This window comes from Myotis nattereri, assembly GCF_964212035.1.
Source record: "Myotis nattereri genome assembly, chromosome: 3".
Classification (NCBI taxonomy): domain Eukaryota; kingdom Metazoa; phylum Chordata; class Mammalia; order Chiroptera; family Vespertilionidae; genus Myotis; species Myotis nattereri.
In genome coordinates, this window is record NC_138077.1 from 71,356,305 (window position 1) to 71,381,328 (window position 25,024).

Below are 25,024 nucleotides of genomic sequence, written 5' to 3' on the forward strand. Positions count from 1 at the left end.
TTTGAAACAGGAAGTAAAAATTGTAAATTTTTCCAGAATAACTTTTACTCATTGCAGATGCTCTGTTTTGGAAAAGCCTAATGAATATGTCTCAACTTACATGCAATAAAATCCTCAGATAATTAAAAAAAAATCTAAGTTATCTTTTTAAGATTAAGCTAATGTTCCTCTGAGAAGTTTAACTTCATCATTTACATTATTTCCAAGTTTAAATTTGTGGCCTTACTTGTTACTTTATGGAATAAGATTTTAACTTTCCTTTTATTTCTGGTCTTAACTGTGTTGGATATTTTTAATGGGAGCATTTAAATTTTATAAAATGAAATTAGAGGCTGAGAACAATAAAAACATGAGAGCATACAGAAGATTACAATAAACTAAACTCGATCAAGTTAAGCTTATTTTTTATATAGGATATTTACATACTTGTTAATTTTTTTAAAGTCATTGCCACCCTATTTTCTATGTCCATAGGTAATGCATATATGCATAAAGACTATAATCATGTTTTGATGCAAATTAACCTACTAGAAGTAAAAAAATTTTTGACCACATATCAGATATATTAGAATGATGAGAATTAGAGATAAAAAAAATTTCAATGATATTGTCTTATCCATTGTTGGAAGAGAGGGGAATCTAGTATCAACAGAAAAATTATTTCTGAAAATTCACAAACTAGAATTATATTTATGTCATGTGTCAAGTGTTTCAGGGAGAGAAGAACAAATCAAAACATTGCAAGTGAGCTCATATGAAATGCTTAAGGGTTTGTGGTTTTAAAAATGATGTAGATGTGGCTGTTGATGCCTTAGGCCCATGGTGGCAGCAGATACATTACCGTCATTCTTCTGTTACATAGGTCAGATGCTTATTGGAGAGGATTAACTCAGGCAAAATTAACTTCTGTGCTGTTTGGTTTTATTATATTAGAGGGACCACAGCTGACCTGTGTCCCTTTGAATCACTGTTCTTTATAGATCCTTTTTTTTTTTTTTTTTCAGACTAGGCTCAGCAAATATGATGTTCCTTGTGCCTCAGAATTGGAGCTCATAAACTGTTCTTTATATGTGATTAGGATAGAACAGGAGTGACTTGGCAGTTCTATTTTTTTTTCTTTCTCTCTTTTAATCTTTATTGTTGAGATTATTACAGATGTCCTCTTTCCCTTTCCCACCCTCATAGCCCCCTCCACCCAGTTCCCATCCCACCCCTGGCATTTGCCACCCTAATTTCTATGTCCATAGGTAATGCATATATGCATATAAAATCTTTTTTTAATCTCTTCCCACCCACCCCTTCCCTTTAGGAATCATCAGTTTGTTCCATTTTCATGCCTCTGATTCTATTTTATTCACCACTTTGTTCTGTTCATTAGATTTCTTGTTCAATTATTTTGGTTTTTAGATTCAATTATTGATAGATATGTATTTGTTGCCATTTTATTGTTCATGTTTTGATCTTTTTCTTCTTCTCCCTATTCTTAAAGAATACCCTTCAACATTTCATGTAATACTGGTTTGGTGGTGATGAATTCCTTTAGCTTTTTCTTGTCTGTAAAGCTCTTTATCTGACCTTCAATTCTAAATGACTAGGGGCCCAGTGCACAAATTCTTGGACCTTGAAAGGAACTGTCGGCCATGAGGCTACAGTGGACATAGTGGCAGGTCTAGGCCCATCCTCCACTCTCCTGCCTGGCCCCTCCTACCATGGCCCCTGGTCCCATCTCTGCCAGCAGCCCCGTTCCTGCCACTGCCTCTCCCATGCGATGATGGCGTGGGCTGAGTGGGACCGGCACTGTCAGGAGGTGTAAGCAGCGGCTGCTGCCCCAATAGCCCCTCAGGAGCAGAGGGAGGTAGAGAAGCCCTGAAGGGCGATTGGGGCTGGCAGCCACAGCTTGCACCCATTGACGGTGCTGAACAATTGGGGCTGGCACCAGGCACCAGCAGCAGGTGTTAGCGGGGACAGCTCCAGCAGCAGTTGTGAGTGCTGGGTGGGACCTTGGCTCATGGAAGCAAAGAATTTTCAGTAACCACCAGAGGCTTGCCCCGACAACAGCAACTGGTGCCCACCTTGGTCTGGCCCCCTGCTTATCTACTCCACCATCCACCACAGCCTACACCTGCCATGGTCGACACTTTGCCGCCTGCTGCCAATGCCTGCCATGTTCCACACGTGCCCCCTTGTGGTCAGCACACATCATAGTGACCAGTTGTTCAGTTGTTCCACTGTTCAGTCTATTTGCATAATAGAGTTTTATATATATAGATAGCTTTGTTGGGTACAGTAATCTTGATTGTAGGTTCTTGCTATTCATCACTTTGAATATTTCTTGCCACTCCCTTCTGACCTGCATAGTTTCCATTGAGAAGTCAGCTAACAGTTATATGGTACTCCTTTGTAAGTAACTAATTGCTTTTCTCTTGCTGCTTTTAAGATTCTCTTTGTCTTTAGCCCTTGGCATTTTAATTATGATGTGTCTTGGTGTGGTCCTCTTTGGGTTCCTTTTTTGGGGTGTTCTTTGCTTCCTGGACTTATCAGTCTATTTATTTCACCAGGGAGGGGAAGTTTTCTGTCATTATTTCTCCAAAGAGGCTTTTAATATCTTGCACTCTCTCTTCTTCTGGCACCCCCATAATGAGGATCTTGTTATGCTTTAAGTTGTCCCAGAGGCTCCTTAAATTATCTTCATATTTTTGGATTCTTATTTCTTTTTGCTCTTCTGGTTGGAAGTTTTTTGCTTCCTCATATTTCAAGTAATTGATTTGATTCTCAGGATCCTCTAGTCTACTGCTGAATCCCTGAATATTATTCTTTATTTCAGTCAGTGTATGCTTAATTTCTGACTGGTCCTTTTCTATTTATTTATTTATTTATTTATTTATTTATTTATTTATTGCATTCTCACTAACATCCTTGAAAGCCTCACTAAGTCCCTTGGAGGTTTCTAGAAGATTCTTGAGTAACCTTATAATCATGGCTTTGAACTGTATATCCAGTAGTTTGCTTTCTTCCATTTCTTTCATTTGTGACCTATTTCTTTGTCTTTGTCTCTGCATTTTGACTGCTTCCCTGTGTTTGTTTCTATGTATTGGGTATAGCTGCTATGTCTTCTTGAGTAGGTAGAGTGGCCTTGTGTAGAAGGTGTTCTATAGGACCCAATGGCTCAGCCTCCCCAGTCACCTGAGCTGGGAATTCTAGGTGCATCCCTTTGTGGGCTGTGTGCCCAGTCTTGTTGTAGTTGAGACTTTATTGTTGTTGGTGTCCCTGGGATGAATTGACCTCCAGGCCAATTGGCTGTGAGGACCAGCTGCCACTACAGTGGGAGAGCTGCTATGCAGGAAACACCCCTATGAGCAGGACTGGCTTCAGTAGGGTTTTGGTGCTCACTGAGTCTGCCCTTGAGTGTGTCAGTTATGGATGTGTAGAGTTGGAATCTGGTATGGTCTGACACTGATCACTGTGTACACTGGCCTTTGGGTCTCCAGGGAGGTGCAAAGGGGCCACCCATCAGAAGCTACAGAGAGATCTGCAGATTCCTCCTCTTTGTATCAGGTTTGAAAGTACCCCGACGAGGTCCACTTATGAAGCAAGGCAGGCTGGTGCTGGTGCCAGGTCTTGGCCCTTTTATTGATAGGTTTGTGGCTCCCTGACCAAGCTGAAGCTTGTTTGAGAGATTTTAACCTGAGAAAGGACAGGCCATTAATATGCAAAATCCACTGTACACAGTTTGGCTGGGATTGTAAATTGGATGAGGCAGGATCTCAAGGAATCCCCAGTGCAGAGCAAACAGAAATGGCTGCCAGTCATCCTCATGACTGGGGAGTTCCCAGCTCAGGAACAATGACCCCTGCAAGCACCTTTGTCTGGGAGAAAGCTGCTCCCAAGTTCCTTCCCTGATGCCAGACAATCCATTTACTCCTCATATGTATCTGTGTCCCCCAGAGCCTTGCCCTAGTGCTGGAGCTCAGAGAAGTGGGACCTTGTATGATCAGTTCCTGTGCTGGACTTTAAAGAGGAACAGCTTGGTCTCCAGCAGCCTCTGTGTCACTGGGCCCCAATCTGCACTGGTTTTTACAGCCTGTAGTCACAGGGACTTTTCTTCCCAGGTCTGGGACCCTGGGCCAGGCATTTGTGTGGTGCTGGGACCCCTTGCTCCTCATAGGTGGCCTCACAGAGATGATCTCTCTTCTGATTAAGAAAACAGCACAGGTGGGTGCCGGACTAACATGTTCTGCGCCTCTGCACCTCCTTCCAGTCTCCATGCACTTTCTTCTTCACTTCTTTAGTTGTAAGATTTCCATTTGGCCAGCTTTCTGGTGGTTCTGTATGATGGTTGTTCTGTATTGACCTGAAATTTTGATGTGGTTGTTGGAGGCAACAAGTACAGGTATTAGCCTATGCTGCAATCTTGGTTCTCTGATTTGGCAGTTCTTAATACTAATTTGGATAAAAATATTATTGAGTTCCAAAATATAACTCCAAAATCTGACCTTTGACCCTTTACATTAGCAATCAGTAATTTTCATCACTTTTCATTATTCTTTTCCTGGATGGAACGTAGATAGAAGGCATGGCTTAATTGAAGTGAGTTATTTACATGTGCCAGTCATGATGGTGCCTAACAAAGTTCTATATTTCTGCCTGTTTCATTTGGAAGGTGGCTAAATGTAAATTCACTCATATTCCCAAACCCATTTCACTCCACAGTACTCTATCTATCTATCTATCTATCTATCTATCTATCTATCTATCTATTTATCTATCATCTATCTATCATCTATCATCTATCTATTTAAATTTTTCATTGATTTCAGAGAGAAAGGGAATGGGAGAGAGAGAGAGAGAGAGAGAGAGAGAGAGAGAGAGAGAGAGAAACACATCAGTGATGAGAGAGAATCATTTATCAGCTGCCTTCTACACACCCCACACCAAGGATGGAGCCCAAAACCTGGACATGTGCCTTGACCAGGAGTAGAACCACGATTTCCTCATTCATAGGTTGATGCTCAAGCACTGAGCCACCTTGACTAGGCACGCCACAGTACTTTAAAAAGAGGTTTTCTTTCCTTTGGTTGCAAGGACCAAACTGCTCTCTGTGTACCTCCAGTTGAGGGAGCTTTACTTTAAACTTCACATGACAGTAAGAGTGATGGGAATCTCATGGGAGCAGGTACATAAGTGGGCCTCACAGGAAGTGGAACAGTAGGTTGTTGAGAAAGTGGAAGGATTCAGTATGTCTCCAAGGACTGAGTCATCATGCTGCCCTTTCAGGAACAAGTCAGTTAGCCCTTCTGCCAGTTATCGTTACTTGGTTCCTCTCCCTGTGGTTCTTTCCCTGATAGCCAACTAGCTCATCCTCTCCTTTTTATGTTCTTATTTTTCATCCTATTTATGTCTTCTCACTAATAGCTTTTCTTATCTAGAGCTGTAAGCTTTGAGCTTCTTGTTTACTTCCCTTGTCACCTTCCTTTACCATTGCCAACTTTCTAGTCTTCATCTGATACTCTCCCTTCAGATGTCAGGGGGAGAAGAAACTTTCCAGGCCAGTCAGCAGTCATTTTCCCTGTTCCAGAGCCTTATCGGCTTCTGGCCCACCTAGAGAGTGGCTGCCCTTGAGTTGGGTCTCACTTACCCACATTTCCCATCAGCTTTGGGAGCTTCATAAAGTGGGTCTGGAGGAAAGGTAGTAAATAAATAGCATAGAAAACTAGAGAAGTTCTGGGGCCTGCTTCAACCTACTAATAAGCAAATCCAGTGCTGTCATCCAATTCAGAGCAGTGCGGTTGACTACTCTAACTGGTAGCATCCTCCTCCTCCAGAGTCATTCACAAGATGTTGCTGGTTGAGGCTTTTGTATCTGCAGGACCCTGATTCTGTATTTGGGACTGGTTTTAGCTGCTCTTGGTACTCCTCGCTTGTTTTTTTAAGGAAGTTCTCTCTTCTTCTTTATGCACTTAGAGCAATTCTTTTTCCTTTGTCATGTTCTTCATGCCCTATATTCCTTCATCTTCATTAACCAATCCATTCAGAAGCAGTGAAGGGTAAGCTAAGAAGGAACACATAGAGAAGGACTTGGCTGTAGCTAAAGCAAACTGTCGAGAATAATTTCTTAAACTCAGAGGGATCTTAATATTTTCTTTCATTTGTTACTTACCTAGAGCTTTGAACACTGGAAAGGTGAAAGAAAGGAAAAAGAAGACTAGGCTACAAGGAACAAGAGCAGTGAGCTAAGGGTGGGTGATGGAGCAGAGGCAGAGATTGGTCACTGTCATGTTCTGCCCACTTAGTAGGGAAGATGTTGATTACACAGTGGGGTGCGTAGATGACAGCATTTACCCACCACAAAGTGGAGGGAGATGCAGTATATTCATGTGAGCAAAATCTTTGACTTGATTCTTGTGCTCCTCTGGACTGCTGTTGGGAGTCTGTATAATATTCTTTTTTTCAGTCAGTGTATGCTTAATTTCTAGTTGGTTCTATATCACAACATCGAGGGTCTCATTAGATTTCTTGAGGATCTCACTATATTTATCGGCGGTCTCACCAGTCTTTTTGAGGGCCTTACTAAGTTTATTGGCAGCTTCTAGACAGTTCTTGAGAGACCTTAAAAGTGTGGTTTTGAACTCTATATCCTCCATTTCTGTCAGTTGTGTCCTGTTTCTTTGTCTCCGCATTTTTTATGCTTTCTTGGTGCACCCCCTTGTGGTCTTTGTGTGCAGTCTTGTTGTAGTTAAGCATTGATTGTTGTAGGTAATACTGGGGGGGGGGGGGATTTGACCTCCAGGCCAACTGGCTGTGAGAATCAGCTGTGTCTTCAGGGGGAGAACTTCTGTCCTCTAGGGAGGTGCTAATCTAGCCTTTGCCTAGGGCTATCCCACAAATGCCTCTGTGCAAGGCTTGGGCAGGGCGGGTCCCAGGGGATCAACAGGGTGGGTGAAGCGAGCAGTTATGGCTGCTTTCAGTCCTGTCCCCAGAGACTTGGCCTCTCAGAGTCCTAGCAACCGCTGCAAACCTTGGAGAGAAAGCTGCCCTGGAGTTCCGACTGATGCCAGACAGTCCCGCTTCTCCCGTTTGAGTCTGGGTTCCCAGAGGCTTGCCCAGAACTGGAGCTCAGAGCCTGAGACTCCCTCTGGATTGAAACAGACAACCACGCCCTCAGCCACCAGCCCGCTCCACACGCACCTCCCCACCTTTGTATTTTCCTCACTGCGCCTCCTCTGAGTCTGGGTATGCTTTTCTCTTTCCTTATAGTTGTAGAATTTCCCCTCAGCCAGCCTTCCTGTGTTTCTGGGTGATGTCCGTTCCTTCTTTTAGTTGTATTTTTGAAGTGGTTGTGCGAGGCAGCAATCTCTGGTGTTTACCTATGCCGCCATCTTGGTTTCTCCTGTTTCTTTGTATTCTGGGAATTTTTTTTTATTTCTTTCTTGATCTCATTGGTAACCCATTCATCCTAATTAATAAAGAGCTAATATGCTAATTAGACCGGTCCCTGAAACGACCTTCTGGAATGGCCAGCCTGGGCCTCAAGGGCCTACTCTTGCATGAATTTTGTGCGTGGAGCCTCTATTTGTTTAATAACATTCTATTTAGCCTCCATGTGTTCTAATGTTTTTGAATGTTTTTACTATAGTTGATTTTTAATTTCATTCCATAAGGATCTGAGAAGATGCTTGATATGAATTCAGTCTTCTTGAACTTGTAGAGACTTGTTTTGTGTCTTAATATATGGTATAACTTTGATAATGAACCCTGAGCACTTAAGAATAATGTATTTTCTGCAGCTTTGGGGAAATGTTTTATAAATGTCAATTAAATCCATGTGATCAGTGTATCATTTAGAGTCACTGTTCCCATGTTAATTTTTCATCTCAAAGATCTATCTAGTCAAGTTAGCTGGGTGTTAAAATCCCCTACTATGATTTTATTACTGTCAATCTCTTCCTTAAAGTACTCCAGAAGTTTGTTTTTATATATTTAGGTGCTCCTATATTGGGTGGATATATGTTTACCTGGGTTATAGCCTCTTATTGGCTTTATCCCTTTAGTATTAAGTAGTAACCTTTACTGTCTCTTTTGATGGCCTTCATTTTGATGTCTATTTGTGAGACATGAGTATTACTACCCTGGCTTTTTCTCATTTCCATTTGAATGAAAAGTATTTTTCCATACCTTCACTCTCATTCTGTGTGAGTCTTTTGTTCTGAGGTGGGTCTCTTGTAGAGATCATATAATTGGATCATGTTTTCATGTTTTTGTATCCATTCAGCTACTCATGTCTTTTGATTGTAGCATTTAATCCATTTATATTTAAGGTTATTATAGATAGGTACCTATTTATTGCCATTTTAATTCCTTATGTCTATGTTTCTCTCTTTCTACTTCTTCTTCTCATTAGAGCATTCCCTTTATCATTTCTTTCAGTGCTGGTTTGGTGGTGATAAATTCCTTTTTTGGGGGGGAATCTATTTCATTATGTATTTTTAATTATAGTCTTGCTGGATATAGTAATCTTTATATCAGAATCTTGTTTTTCCTTATCTTGGATACTTCATGGCATTCCATTTTGTCCTGTAGAGTTTCTGATGAAATATCAGCTGACAGCCTAATGGGAGCTCCTTTGTAGGTAACAAATTGCTTTTCTCTTGTTGCCTTTTAGATTGTCTCTCTGTCTTTAATTTTTGGCATTTTAATTATGATGTGCCTGAGAGTGGATCTGTTTGGGTTCTTCTTGCTTGGTAGATCTGTGCTTCTTCAACTTGTGTGACTTTTCCTTCACCAGGTTTTGGAAATTTTATGCCATTATTGATTCAAACACTTTCTCTAGCCTTTGCTCACTTTCTTCACTTCCTGGTACTCCTCTGATGTGAATATTGTTAAGCTGTCCTCCTGTTCTTTAATTGTTTTTTATTTTTGGTTCTCTGATTAAGTGAAGTTTTTCATGCTGTTTTCTACTTCACTTATCTGATCCTTGGCTTTCCCTTATCTGCTGTGTGTTATTTCCACTGCATTATTTATTAGTGCCATCTCATTCTTGATTTCCAACTGGTCTTTCTTCATAGTTACTATGTCTTTTCTCATGCTGTTGAGCATCCTTGCCATCATTATTCTGAACTCTATATCTGATAAATTTCTTATCTCAATTTTATTTAGCTCTTTTTGTGAAGAATTCTCTTATTCTTTCAGTTGGGGCTTGTTTTTTTCTTTCCAGTTTAGCTGCCTGTTTGGGTTTGTGTCTTTGATTTAGGGAGGTCTGCTACAAGTCCCAATCTCTAGTGCAGGACAATGTCAGACGCTGTTTGTGACTGGCCCTGAATATCCTGTTTGAAACTATGAGTAACCCACAGCTTGTGGCTCCCTCTGATGGGTCTGGATGTCTTTGGAAATGACCAAGATGTGCACCAGGATCTGATTTCCTAGCCCCAGACTCAGGAGGAAAACAGGGAAAGACTCAGAGCCTCCAGACATCTTCCTCTGCCTGCAGTGTGATTGATATTCAGTCTTGATTTGCCTCATGCTATTGAGCACAAAGTGGGATGAGAGGTTTTCCAACAATTCAATTGTTCCCCCACCCTCAGGCAAAAACTGCCTGGATGGTAAAGGTTTGCTCGAGAAAGATGCTCACTAGAGTGTGAGGGAATGACTCATCAAAGGAAACTGTGGTTGCTGTTTTCTGAACTCTAACCCCAGAATACTCAATCCTGAATTCTCTTCACACAGCTCTAGTCCACTCTGCCCTCCCTCTGCTGGATCCCAAGCTGATTGGCTGCACATAAAATTTTGTGCATTAGCCTTTTAAGAGGGTGCCTGCATTTCCAGCCATATCTCACTGGCAGACAGAAACTCTGGTGCTTCTCACAGCCAGATGTTATGTGGGTACCTTTCTCAGGTCTGATGCTCTGGGCTGGGGCTCCCAGCTTGGGGTTTAGACCCCAGGGTTCTCAGTGGAAACCCCCCACATCTGAAATATGCCTCCAGAACTTCAGCTGCTGGGAGCCTGCCCAACCCTTAGCTCCTCCATACTTCCTACCAGTCTCTATGTGGTCTCCACTTTCCATTCTTGGCTATCAGTGTTCTCTCCAGCTAGACTTCAGTTGATTATTCAGGATGGTTTTTCTGTATTTTAGTTGTAATTCCAGTTTGGTCCTTGGAGAGTGTTAGTGTAGCTTCCACTTATACCACCACCATTTTGGAAACCACCTCTCAATATTTTATCTTAAAATTTAACACTGTACCAGTATAGTCTTAATTTCTTTCATTTATTAAATTCATTTTTTTACTTTCTAATTTTAGCAGGTTCTAAGCAGAAGACTACACAGCCTACTAGGGTAAGTTAAAAATTGTTAAATGAATTGAGCCTGATAACTTGATGTTTTCATCTGAGGAATCATAACTGAAATATTGAACCCTTTTGGTGTCTATTTAGTGTAAAATCAAATTAAGAGAACTTTGAAGTCATTTCATAAACTTTGCATAATTGAATCCAATTCTATTTTAAAACCTATGTTTGTTCATTTAATAGCAATGAGATAGAATAAGTGATTCCTTGTGATACTGCAGATTTCTCATACCCAGTATTGGGAAGTTTATGTGTAAGTATAGTGGTCATTGTCTCTGCTGAAGGAAAGCTGATTCTAATATATTGCCTCACCTGTTGTATTTATTTGATGTGCATGTACAAAACAGTATTTCAGGCTTAAAATGAGGGATAAATTTATATTAAATTGATTTTATTTAAAATAATAATTTATAAAATTAATGTAAATATTGGTTAAAGTATTTGTCCTGAATTATGATTCATTTCCCTCATTTTATAAGCATTTTTCTTCCTCCAAACTGTACTGTTGTTTTCACTATATCTTGGATATCTTGTCAAGCTATCTGAGAAAATTCCAAGAAAAGGAACATATTTAGGAGATAAAATGAGAGAAATAAATTAGGGGGCTTAAAAGAAAACCTTTATAAAGAGAGACTCATCATGGTGACAGGCACAAAAGCTACTTTTTGCAAATAACACTTGGAAAGGGCTGTATTGTACTCATCTTCCCATAAAGGATTTAATGGCAGCTGTACCTGGAATGCCAGAGGTGAGACTCCTGTGTGGCAGGAAGTGGGGATTGCATATGCTACTAATTCTGATGAGCCTCAACAGACATGCCTGAAAGGCAAGGGGGAATAGGGGTGCTCTACCATGGGTGTTTATTCTAAGACTGGTGCCATAGCTACACTGTCACAAACACACAGCAGCTTTTCTTGTGCCTCTGTCAGAGCTTATCCAGCCATTAAATCCTAACACATTTTCTTTGCATGACTTACAAATGATTGTTTTGCTCTTATCTCTTGTTTAACTGTATTATTTATTATGTTGCTATGTATTTTGGACTTCAATAATTTTTTCAAGACACTAGGTTTTCTTGAACTGCGATGGACTAGGTGGGGTAGCAAATTCTGCACAGAAAAAGAATGTTGAGGATAAGACACTACTTAAACTATTAGTGAGACTTGGCAAGCTTTCCTTTTTAACCTTTACTGCCTTGGTTTTAGACTACAGGATTCACCATTTACTACATAGTTTAAATGTTAGTTTATGTAAATTTTAGTATGAAGGACATGAAATAGATTCTATTTTTATATAAATACTAGTGGCCTGGTGCTTGAAATTTATGCACATTAAAAGGGAATTAATTAGAGGAAATATGTTATTATTGCTATTTGCCCTTTCTCTATAATACAAGTGTCAGAGATGAAAGAAAATTAGTAAAATGTATATATAAATCTCCCTCCTGTCAGATTCTGGGCCACACAGTGGGACCCAGAGTCAAGTCCCCACCCACCCACATGTGCCTCGAAATTGTGCGAGACCCAGACCTGGCCAGCTCTACCCCATCAAGCCCTGCAGGCAGGGGGCACAGCCTCAGGTCCCCCAGCCCAGTGCTGGGGTGGGTGGTGCGACCTCAGGTTCCCCGGCCTGGCCTCTGGCCCCCTGGCCCTGGTGCCAGTGGGGTGGAGGGGTGCATCCTCAGCTCCCCTGGCCCAGCCTCAGGTTCCCCAGCCCTGGCACAAGGGTGTGAGGGCGCGAGGGCATGAGGGCAGGAGTGTATAATGACCATTTGCATATTAGCTCTTGGTTATATAGGATATTTGAAATATTCTTCAGAAAGCTCTAGAGCAGTGGTTCTCAACCTTCCTAATGCCACGACTTTTTAATACAGCTCCTCATGTTGTGGTGACCACCAGCCATAAAATTATTTTTGTTGCTACTTCATAACTGTAATTTTGCTACTGTTATGAATCGTAATGTAAATATCTGATATGTAGGATGCATTTTCATTGTTACAAATTGAACATAATTAAAGCATAGTGATTAATCACAAAAACAATATGTAATTATATATGTGTTTTCTGATGGTTTTAGGCGGCCCCTGTGAAAGGGTCATTCGACCCCTAAAGGAGTCGCGACCCACAGGTTGAGAACCGCTGCTGTAGAGGGACCCCTTAATGATATGTGATTATGATGAACTTGTATATATTTCTTGATCCATTAACAGAGCATAATTTCAACTAGTCCCCAAAGCAATTAGAATATTTTCTCTATGCCTTGGGGAAAATCTACTGTTTTGTTTTTTTTCTACCTTGACCTCTCTTTTTATTTTTAATATTAATCAAGAAATAAAGGTTTTGCTATAATGTTCTCACCTCTGAAAAAAATGCACTCCTCTGTGTCTCCCAAGTAGTTGCATGCATTAGCAAGTGATACTGGGCTAGGGGACTACTGAATTCTTATATTGGCCAAAATGAAGTCTATAGTGCCCCCAATATAGAAGAACCTCAATTAGTTACAATTTCTGATTTATACATTTTAGGAAGATATAGTCTCTCACCATGGGATTAGACCAAAATATTTCACTTTCTTTCTCCCTAAATCTAGATCTATATTCTCAACTGACTATTTCCTTTGGGGGGGGGGGGGCTATGGGTATGATCCACAGAAAGGCATTGTAATTAGATGCCTTAAAATTAATTTGTATTGACAGCTGTGGAATAGTTGGCATGATCATGATATTACTACCTAGTTGTTTATTTAGAAACTAGAGGCCCAATGCACAAAATTCATGCAAGGGGCTCAGCTCTTGCAGCCCTGGCTTCATCTGGAAGGTTGTTTGGCTGTCTGGTCTAATTAGCATATAATGCTTTTGTTATTATAGGTGATTTTTAATTGTGGAACCTTACTAATTACTTGCTTGGCTTGTTACTAAATTCTTGGCATTTAAAGAATTGAAAGGAATGATGAATGATGGTAAGTATAAAAAGCACATACAATTATAGATTGGTTAAAATACAGACATTGAAAAGAAATAAAATTGCTTCCAGGAAATACGGCGTTTTAAATAAAAGGGACACTGTCAAAGCATAAAGGTTTACACGTGTTCATTTACAAAACTTAAATCTACTCTGTTAAAATTGCACCACTAGTCATATAAAAGCTGTAGGGTGTCACCCATCAGATCTCCAGTCCTACTGCTCACAGCAAAGAGAAGCTACTGCCTTTTAAAAAACCTTTCTGATGTAGTGAAAGTTACTGTGAAATGATTTTTATATGACGTGTAATCTGGCACAAATCTTTATAATCTTGACAGAGTTCCTTTTGTGCTTGTGTTGGTGATTTTGTTGCACTTAAGCCATGGGGGCATAATATCTCTGCTTTTCCACAAAGGAATTTGGTTCTAACTTTTAGGGAAAGGACTTAGAAAGAGGGAGAGAGAGTCTGGCTGGTGTGGCTCAGTGATTGAGCTTTGAACCAGGAACCAAGAGGTCACTGGTTCAATTCCTGGTCAGGACACAGACCTGTTGTGGGCCTGACCTCCAGTGGGGAGCATGTAGGAGGCAGCCAACTGTGGATATTTTTCATTTGTTGATGTTTCTATCTCTCTGTATTGCCTGCCTCTCTCTCTAGGAATCAATAACAACAAAATATTTAAAAACAAAACACCAACTCTTCTCTGCCCTCTCTTATAAATAAATAAATAAATAAATAAATAAATAAATAAATAAATAAGAAAAATGTTTGGCCACTCTAGATTTTGCTTTTTTTGAGTGTGTGTGTGTGTGGCGGGGGGGGGTGGGGGGGGGTGGGGGGGGGGACTCTGAGCTAACAATTTTAAAATTTTATTAAATATTTCAAGCACACACATTTGTTAAAGAGATCAGAGATATCAAATGCTATAAGTATTCATTTAGCTCTGTTTACATTTTAATGTGTTTTTACCTTGTCAAAAACTTCTTCCTTCACTTAGTATTTACTGTCATGACTTGATCATGCAAATAGTTTATTTTCCATTTTACTATTTTAAAGTCTGTGACCTACCTGCTCACCTTTCTAGCAAAAGTGCAGCATTAATGTAACAGGCTGTATTCCACAGTACAATTAATGTTTGCATAAAAGTAAAATCACACCTAATGTCTGTTCGTGAATTAAGTTTAAAAGAATGTTTAGGCTGTGTTCAACAAGCAGGCACAGAATCATCACACTTTTATAGCTGTGTGTCACAGCCTTTATTACAAAAATGCATGTTTTATTATACTAATTACAGCCCTCCCCAAAAAATCGTAGTTAGTAAGAATAAACGAAATGGTATTAAACAAAGAACTAGTGCATGAAATTGTGACATGGTTTGCTCATGTTTTCATTCTGGTATCCTATTTTTTTTAATTTTTTGTTCTTTCCTTTTCTATTGTGGAGTCATTCTTCTTTAGTTGATTAGAGTAATGAAACCCTTTTCCCCTGGGTCAGAAAACCAGTTATAATAACCTTGAGTACCATTTCCTTTGTTAATTTCCCTTAAGAAGTGACTTTTTTGAACCACTGTATTGGAAGATAAAGAAGTTTTTGTTTGTTCATAGCACATCTATACTAATAAAAGCGTAATATGCTAATTAGACCCTACAGCCAAATGACCTTCTGGATGTCATTCCAGATATCCTTCCGGACAAAGCCGCATGGTGGAGGCTGAGGCAGAGACAATTAAGGGTAATCAGGCCAGCAGGGGAGCAGATAGGGTTGATCAGGCAGACAGCAGAGCAGTTAGGGGCAATCAGGCCAGCAGGCAGTGGCAGTTAGGGGTGATCAGGCAGGCAGGCAGAGTGGTTAGGGGCAATCAGGCAGGCAGGCAGTGGCAGTTAGGGGTGACCAGGCAGGCAGGGGAACAGTTAGGGGCATCAGGCCAGCAGACAGAGGTGGTTAGGGGCAATCAGGCAGGCAAGCAGAGTGGCTAGGGGCGATCAGGCAGGCAGGCAGGCAGGCAGGCAGGCGAGTGGTTAGGAGCCAGCGGTCCTGGATTGCGAGAGAGATGTCCAACTGCAAGTTTAGGCCTGATATTTCTGGCTCAGGCCTAAACCAGCAATGAGACATCCCCTGAGGGGTCCCCGAGTGGAAAGGGTACAGGCTGGGCTGAGGGACCCCTCCCACACCCATGCACAAGTTTCGTGCACAGGGCCCAAAGTAAAATCTATAATGACCTTTGAAATGTCCTTAATTTTGCTAACATTTAGCTGTTCAGAATTTGTTGGTTAAATTTAAATGTCTGTCTGGTGGGATCGTTGAGCTGACAGCTAACAGCATGATGCTCACAGTGTGTCTGCCTCATCCATGAGTGAGGTTCAAAGTACCCTCCTAGGGAATGTTTCCTCTTTGATTTATACCTAATCACATGTTTGTTTCACTTACATTAAATGAATGATACAGATGTAAAGTGAATGTGATGGAATAGTATTCTATGAGCAGTATCTTTTGCTTTACAAAATCAGCATCCCTTGGTTTGTCCTCAGCTAACCCAGCAAATGAAAGTGATCAGACCTGGTTGATCCTTACTCTCATTTGGCATTGCCCTTTCCCTTACTGCCAGGAAAATGGCTAATGATCTCCCTGCATTATATCTGTGACCTTTGCAAACCTAAGATTAAATACTTTACTTTTAGATATTATATACCTGAAACAATTCCAAATTTTTAAGCTATATCAACTAATTAATGCATTGAAAATAGACACATAATAACTAAATTTTCATTTCTTAAATTTTCAGGATAAATGAATTGAAGTGAGGGACTCTGACTTGCAGAGTAGTAAGATATGAAAGGAATGCACTTCTGTTTAAGGACCCTGACCTTGACTCACTCACTGTTCAAGAGAAGAAAACAAGAAAAGTGAATCTCATCTATAAGAGAAAGTAAATCATTGACTTTTAAATGGTTATTACAGTTAAGTATCTATTCAAAACATTTGTGATTTAGTTAATAAAAGTATTAATGATCTGTGTTGTGTGCCCAATTGAGATTCAAATTATTAATTTTCTTCAATTAGGAGCAAAAGTAGAGTGGGCAACTTCCAAGAATGACACCTTTCAGATTCTAGGACCTTTTGGCTCTAGGTCAGCAGTATAAATTGGTTCAAGATGAAAATTACCTGGCACTAACCTGATGGTTACACAGAGATGTCACTGAAAAATGGTGGCTTCCATCGAACCTCAGGAAACTGAGGTTCACAGCCACTTTGGCAGTTATGGTGTTAGCCGGATAATGAGTCTGCCACTTCTAGGTCAAGGGCATAGCAAATTAAGTAAAGACAGGAATTTAGTTGGAAACATTTGTGTGTAGCTTTTGTGTGATGTGATACTCTTGGAGATCATGGTGTTCACTCTTGGGGGTTGCCATTCACACATTCTTCCTTCAACAGATTTAGGGTAATTTTTAAAAATATATTTTTGTTAATTTCAAAGAGGAAAGGAGAGGAAGAAAGAGATAGAAACAATGATGAGAGAATCATTGATCAGCTGCCTCCTGCACGCCCCCTACTGGGGATTGAGCCTGCTACTTGGACATGAGCCCTGGACCTGAATGGAACCTGGGACCTTTCAGTCTGCCAGCCCACATTCTATCTATTGAGCTAACAGGCTAGGGCAGATTTAGGGTAATTTTATTGATGAACGTCTTTTTCTTTTATTCACACAACCTTTCACCCCTGTCTTGTCCTCCTGTTGTTTGCTTCTGCTGTGCAAGATGTAGCACCTTTTCTCCTCTTTGAACATGGTCCAGTGACATGGTAGCGTCATTGCAGAAAGGAGCCAGACTTGTTCTCAGAGAACTGTGTTCACACGTTTCAGCAAAAATAGTGATGGTTGTAACATATGTATTCCCTTCCTTGGATTTGAAGGCATAGTCTATGGTGTTTTTTCACTTCTCTTCTGATCTGGGGCATGAAAAACCAAGATGGAGGTTTTAACTGTATGTCCCCTGCATGGCAACAAAGTGTGTGTCACTGTCAGGCCAATAGATCAGCCCTCGAAAGGGCGGTTCTATAGCTACTGTATCTGTGTTGCATGATATACACCCATCATCTTCCTCTTGTGTCCTGCCTCATATTCCCCTGACTCCACGATTGAAAAGTAAAGCAAAACCCCTCGTTTTCTACTCCGTTAGAAGAAAATTAACGTTCTGACAGTGTGGTCACCTGGAGAATGTTTAGGTTATTAGCACTCGTTTTCCTCCTTTGTGGGTGTGTATTTGTATGTGCACGTGTATAAGACAGGCACATGCTTCTTCTGTACAAACAACAGTGGGGTACCTACAGGGGAGCAAATGCTAATTCACGCCTTTAGCAAAAACATTTAAAAACAAAGATCTTTATTGAGTGGGATTATGTTTTATGAGAATATTTGATCATAAAACTTTTAAAACTTCTAGGTCAGTAGCCAAGTCTTTTAACTGCTCACCAATACCCTCTAAAAATACTAGTGATTCTTCCTGCTTGTGTAATAATAAGACATTCCTATTTGTAGTCATATTATGAATAGTTATTTCCCAGTCCACTGAATGTTCCCATGTGCCTCTTTAATGTCAAATTGATTGTCATATTTCATGTTGGGACCAAGTGGTTTGCCCAGGGTAAACCAGAATTTATGACCTGTGATGCCTCTCAGAAAACCGAACACACTATGAAGACAGCACTTCTTGAAAAAAAGAAAAAAAGAAAAGAAAACTAATTTTTCCTTATTTGTGTTGCTGTCCAAAATATTATATTATGTAGAGGGAGCTGTATTCCTTTATACAACTTGCATGGCTCCTGCTGCTCTTTGTTTTCTGAAAATATTTATATTTTATGAATATTGTTTGTTATTTTAGAAAACAATTTCATTGAAAGGAGGGAAAAAGCAGATGGACTTGAAAAAGATTGAAATTCTCATTCTCTATTAAGCAAAAGTCAGCTATGAAAATCTTTACAGTGGACTTTTTATACACTAACATTGTTCCTTTTAATATGCAGTAAGTTCTCTTTTATTTAGGGTTCAACTGGGACTTATCCATCCTTTGTGGTTTTTAACGCTGCCTATCTTTGGAGGCATTCACTGCATGAGACAAGGCAGAGAGGTAGCAGGATAAATGCCAGATGAAAGCAAGTCTTGTTTTGAGTCATTGTCAGCTTCTCTGGAAAATGGACCACAGCAGCGGTATCCCTCTTGCTTGGGCATCATTGGGCCAGTTCATTCTCATTCAGTCAAACTTGTCATGGCTCCCAACTTTCTGTCGCAACTAATTAAAATTGCTAACCTTGTTTTGGGCATCATATATCTATTTCCCCTCATAATCTGCTTTTTACTTTATGATCTCATTTTTGCCATTGATTCTTCTGGCAAAATTTTATTTATTGTGTGTCCTCAGAGTGATGCCATTTGTCATTTTTGCAGCAACCATTTCAACCTTCTGGCCAAATCAAATTTTCCCTCTGCCCCAAAACATTGTCTTTCAGCCCTTCCTTCCCCATTTCTCTCACTTGATTTGAAGATTCCTGCATAGCCAGAGCTTCACACCCCCCTTTTTTCCCCCCTTCAGTGTCTTACATACATTAGATACCCAGCATACATTTGATGATTGAGACTTGGTTGTATGTAGATGTCCCACTATTTTTAATAGAGTGAACAAGGAGTTTTCTTTTTAGGACAAATTTCACATACTTTGGAAACCTTCAGAGGTGGTGATTTTTCACCTGGAAACTCCAGGTTCATTCTGTTTAAAATTTCTGAGAATGTCAGAATAAAATAATGAGGCTAGCCCATAATCGGAAGTATTGATCTTTCCAGGATGCTGTGGTCACTTTAGTAAGTGACCAAACAAATTGTGGTTTGAGTGAATAAAGCTCAAAACCGATGAGTTTACTCCTTCATCTCAATAAGAATTAAGCTCTATTCCACCTCTAGACTTGTCTTGTCCCAAAGTGAGTATTCAAAAATGGACATCTGTCATGTTATGTATGGAAATACATACCCCTTATCGACCTATCCTTGGAAACTAGAGAAATGATTGTTGGGTAACCCTTTATCTTTTTATGATATTTTGTTTGATGGTGAGTATGATCAGAAAGTTTTACTTGTGTTGTATTTTCAATGTCACTAACTGCCATCTCCCATTGGGGTCCTTTGTGAGTTTCCATGGCTAAAAGGGATAACCCAGGTACCTTTCAAGAGATGAGCAGTGAATGGATAGTTTCCTGCCTTTGGTATTTGACAGCTCTTACTTATCATTTAAGTCCAGTTTTCCCATAAATTTATCTTTTAGAAAAAAAAGAGAGCATTTTTAATAAGCTTCTCTGTAAGGCAACGTCAGTGGAATCTTAGATGTGTTGTTTTTAGGGTTGGTGAGAAAGGAAGACATTTCTGTTTTTATTAAATGGAGCATTATTTACAGAAGCCATCGCTGAGAATTAGATCCCACACCAGATGAATGTCCATCTACAATCTAAATAAAGAAAACTCCAGTGTTGCTAAATGCAAGATACTGTCTTTGGGGCTTTTTTTTTCATAGCAATTAAAGGTGTGCTATTTTTCAGTAGTCATTTTCCGAAGTGATTTAAAGACCAAAGTTGTTTTACAGCTGTGTTACATTAAAGGTTTTTTTATATGTATTAAATCAATTATCACTGTTGAAGCTTTGAATATCTGCAATCTTTGTCAAGGCACTTTTTTATTTAAAAAACATAACTTTGTAAATATTACCCTGTAATATTACATATACTTAATAAAACATTTTAAGCTATTTTGTTACGCTATTTCTATTGTTACTACAGTAGACCACAGCACATTTCTGAGAAATTTTGTTTATGAATTTTTTTCAAGTTAACAATGAAAAGGATCACTTAAAATGTTAATTTATACATTCATTTTTAAAGTATGATATACATTAAGGAAACTTTTAATTGGAGTAAAAGTTTCAATCAGCCTAGATCAGTGTGGCTCCATGGTTTGGGGGGACATTACTGATCAAGAGCACATACATGGATTGCAGGTCACTCCCCTCTCATTTTGGGCCCATGTGGGAGGCAACCAATCAAGGTGTCTCTTTCATGTCCATTTTCTCTCTCCCCCTCCCTCTGTCCCTTCCACTCTCCTCAAAAAATTAATGGAAATAATATCCTCCAATGAGGATTGACAAAACAAATAAAAACTTTTAAACAAATCCTACATGTTGATTTTTCCCACAGTACAGTGACAACAGCACATGAGAAAGCTAGAGACTCTAGTCCTGGCTGTGCTGCTAACTAGCAGAGGAGCTTGGCAGGTAAGAGGAGCCACCTACCTGTGCCTCAGTGTCCCTCCTCCTGTGTAGAATGAGATAATCCTCTTCCAAAATTGAAAGATAAATTCAAACCTCCATTTTGGTTGGTTATCAATTAGGACTATTTCGATTGGACGTGAAAGGAAACCTAAATCTAAGAAAAAAAGGGGCTTATTGGCTAGCATGATTGAAAATTCAGATGTACAACTGGATTCTGGGTCCAAAACAGTATCAGAAGGATCCAATGTCTCGCCAGCTTTCAGCTTTCCTCTCCTGGTTGCTTTCCTGCCCAGGTTGCCTGAGAGGGCAGAGGGCTGACTGCAGTCTCAGACCCACCTTCTCCCAAGTTCAGGGAGAGGAGAGGGGAGCCAATGGAGTGCATCTCCCTTTCCCAGGAGTCCCATCCACCCCAGAAGGCACCTCTGTGCAGCCCTCACTAAGTCAGGGACCTCAAGCATCTGGTGCTCTGATTGAGCCCGCCCGAGGCACGGGGCTCGCTAGAGTGGTAGTGAGGGTTCCGCCTGGAGTGGTGCTGGGGGTGAGGTGAAGTTAACTTGAAGCCAGATCAGAGGATCATTACCAGATGAGGAGCTTTCATTGGGATTTGGGTGCAGAACTCCCAGTCAGTGCTGCATTCCTTGCAGGTGTGGACTCTGATTCTGCGTCGCATGTGTGGTTCTAGAGCATTTGAACAGAACATAATATTTAGCAGCAAAGGACAATCTCATTCCTTACCTCGTAGGCGATTTAATTTTTGTGCATTTACGAGGCCTTTTTCAGCCTCAGCAGGAGTAACTAATGGAGCTCAGAAAGCACTTAATGGCCCACCTCCTGCACGGAAAGCTGTTCTGGGTGGCACAGACGTTCCTCCGCCTGCTGAGAGCTCCCAGGGGTGCAGGCGTCCAGGTGCAAGTGGATTTCATTTCTGTGCGGCACCTTCCAGCTCAAGGCCTCCAGCTTGACACCTTCTGAAAATAATGGATTAGGGTAACACCATCTGTGTGAGACATGATTTCACCAGGAGCTCAGAGAGTGAAGCCGGACTGGCAGCATTTGGTGTGAGGATGAGGCTGTGCCGGAACTCCTCCCCGTGTTTATTTTGCACATGTTCGCTTCATGCTCAAGCACTCATCCATCACATCAGAGGGAAATGAAGTTTTTAACCCTGAGTTACGGATAATCGGGCGAGGATAATGTTGAAGACAGCACTGCAGACTGCATAGGAGTCAGTGGATCTAATCATCAGAACCCTACTTAAAGTCTCTTGTTTATTTGCCATTGGACTAGGGGGCAGCAGCTTTTCAGCTCTGAAAATAGGCAGTTGGGGAAGAACGGGTGTCTTTTCCCAATTTGTATAATAAGAAATGCTTGATAAGGAGTCCAACTGGGAGAGAAATGATTGGCCCGTGTGCACACTGCAGCCTGGTGCAGTCCCGAGGCGGTTGGCGATGTGCAGACTGGCTGGCTGCTGTTTACAGATCTTGCAGCACCATCCCAGGCCCCAGCTCTGGATCCTCCTCTGAAAAGAATCCTGTTTCATCATAGGCCTGAATCCCCAAGAAAAGACAACTACCATTTTGCTTTCTAATTTTCTGTGAGTTGCCTGGTTAAAGTGACAACATGTAAGCTGCTAGCCTTCCCAACAAATGGAGTGTTTGCCAAGTTTAAGTGTATTTGTTCAAGCTCTCTATGTATTTATTTATATTTCTACTTATTTAGTTTAAATCCATAATAATATCTCAGCCATTTTTATTAAAAACATTGTTTGGGGTATGACATAGATTTGATGAAGTGAAAGTTTTGCATTTAATACACAAATTGGCTTGGGCTTTTGAAAGATGGAGCAGAAGCAAAAGATACCCAGAAAGAAAGTAGGCTGTAGAGGCTACGGAAGACCACTGGGTGTCCTGAGATTATTTGTACGCAAATGCTATAGCAAAGCAGAAAACAACAGATATAGAGCAGTGGTAGGGTGGCTGGCAGGTGGGAGTAAGCATGTTGAAGCACATGCACCCTTGCCAGAGTTACCTTAAGGGCAAAGGATGAAACAGTCAGCTGCTGAGGTGATGGCAAGATCATTCATTTGCCAGAGCCACCTTGGATGCTTTAGTTAACTGTTCTCTGAACAATACTCCAATCTCTAACAATAACTGTTGTGGGGCTCTTGCTATTTATTGTCTTGATTTCTACGTGAGTCCTATACAACACTTCTCTGACTTTTCCTCTTAAAGAAATGGATGTGTGCCAGTAGCAGTCTGGGATTGGCCCAGCAGCTTATCTCAAGTTCAGCATTTCTTTGCAGTCTCATGTCAGTTTTACCTTTAAAATTGCATGAGAAAATTGCACTGTGCTCATTAGGAGATCTGTACTAATTTTTGTATAAAAATTAATGTTTAATCCTTTGATTAAAGTGAACAACTGAGGAAGCTATGGAACATTTTTCTCCCGGTTGTTTACCATAACTCCTGGCTGATATAATTCTCTGAAGTATGGCCTACATTTGAGAAACATGGTCTTACGATAAACTTACATTACTTGAGGTTAGCTGAGTGACTGTTTCCTGGAGATTTCAGCAAATACCATGGTTTCAGGGAGATATAAATGCGTGTGGTGTATGTGTGTGAGAAAGAGAGGGAGCAGGACCAAGGAAGTAGGAAATTCATCCCACCTATGTCTTTGATTATAATATTTAATCTCCTTTCAATAATAAAATAAGTATGTTAGTACATCACCCAGCCTGGATAAACATGGAGCTTATTCCTCCTCCACACCCTCAGAAATCCACTGGAGAATGGCAAGTGGACACCCCTGTATTGAATGATCCCTGTTACAATACACATTTTTGGTTTTTTAAAAATTTTTCATTGATTTCAGAGAGAAAGGGAAAGGGTGAGATAGAAACATCAATGATGAAAATCATTGATCAGACGTCTCCTGCATGCACCCTAATGAGGATCAAGCTCACAACCCAGGCATGTGTCCTGATTTGAAATCCAACTGTGACCTCCTGGTTTATAGGTTGACCGCTCAACCACTGAGTCACACCAGCCAGGCCAATACACGTTTTTTTTTAAAACCTCTTATTGAGGTATGATTGGTATAAAAACATTATACATAATTAACATATATGACTTGATGAGGTTAGAGATAAGTATACATATGTGAAACCATTACCTCATCTATGCCATAACGTATGTATCACCTGCAAAAGTTTCCTTCTGCCCTCTTATTTATTACTGGCTTGTAATAGGAACTATTAACATCAGATCTGCCCTCTTAGCAAATTCTAAAGTATATGATACAGGATCGTTAACTACAATCACATTGCTATTGAGCATATCTCTAGGACTTACTCATTTTGTATAACCAAAACTTTTCACCCTTTGACTAATACCTCTCCCCCAATCCCAGCCACCACCATTCTACTCTCTGCCTCTATGAAATTGACTCATTCAGATTTTTCATATGAGTGGTATCATGTATCATTTGTCCTTCTGTGTCTGGCTATTTTATTTATGTTGTTGAAAATGGAAGGATTTCATTCTCTTTAAGGTTGAAAAATATTTTGTATGTATATACCACATATTCTTTATTTATTCACCTGTCCCTGGACATGTGAGTTGCTTCTAGGAATAATGCTGAAATGAACATGGGAGTTCAGATATCACTTTGAGATTCTGATCTTTATTCCTTTGAACATATACCCAGAAGTGGAACTGCTGGACCATATGGCATTCTATTTTTAACATTTTGAGGAACCTCCAAGCTGTTTTCCATAATCACTACACAAATTTACATTCCATTCTTCCCAACAGTGTACAAGGAACCCCTTTTCTCCACAACACAGTGCACTGTTAATAAAAGCCTTCACATCGAAGTCCAATTGGATGACTTTCTGTGTTTTGATAGAAGAGGTTCCTTGAGTTCATTTGCCTAAAAGCCAATTTTGCAGCTTGTATCTCCTTCTCTGCTTCCTATGTTGGCCAATGGCATCACTATTCACAAGTCCCAGGAAATCTAACTCCAAAACACTAAGCCTGTCTTCTTCCCTTCACTCTATTGTGGCTTCCTCAGTTCCTCTTCATTATTTCTATGTTTAAGCAACATAATTGGAAAAGTCTTCTCATGGAACTCCCTATTCCCTGTGCCTGGCAGAGCTGTCCCACATGGTGGCAGAGACCTAACATCTCACACTCTACTCTAAATCCTTTCTCTGTTCTCTACAAAATGAAGTTCAAACAGGGTGGAGTAGGTGCTGCCTGTTCTAACCCTGCCCATTTTCTCCAACCTCATCTCTCACCACACAATATATTGTGCTCTGACTATACCAAGTGACTAGTTTCCCAGAAAAAGTCTTCAGGCCTCTATACCTTCGCCCAGGTAATTCCCTTTGTCTAGGACTTTGCTACTCAAAGTGTGGTCT

The 25,024-nt window shown here is 40.4% G+C and overlaps 1 protein-coding gene across 1 annotated transcript in view; it reads left to right on the top strand.

The window, feature by feature from the left end:
* LOC308515895 (leukocyte surface antigen CD47-like) overlaps nt 1-18,006 on the top strand; it is a 146,202-nt gene extending 128,196 nt beyond the window's left edge. Inside the window, exons 6-7 of the mRNA XM_081086559.1 lie at nt 10,294-10,328; nt 16,080-18,006. Of these exons, the coding sequence (XP_080942685.1) occupies nt 10,294-10,328; nt 16,080-16,088 (44 nt within the window). The 3' untranslated portion in view covers nt 16,089-18,006. The remainder of the gene's footprint in view (nt 1-10,293; nt 10,329-16,079) is intronic.
* The last annotated feature ends 7,018 nt before the right edge of the window (nt 18,007-25,024 follow it).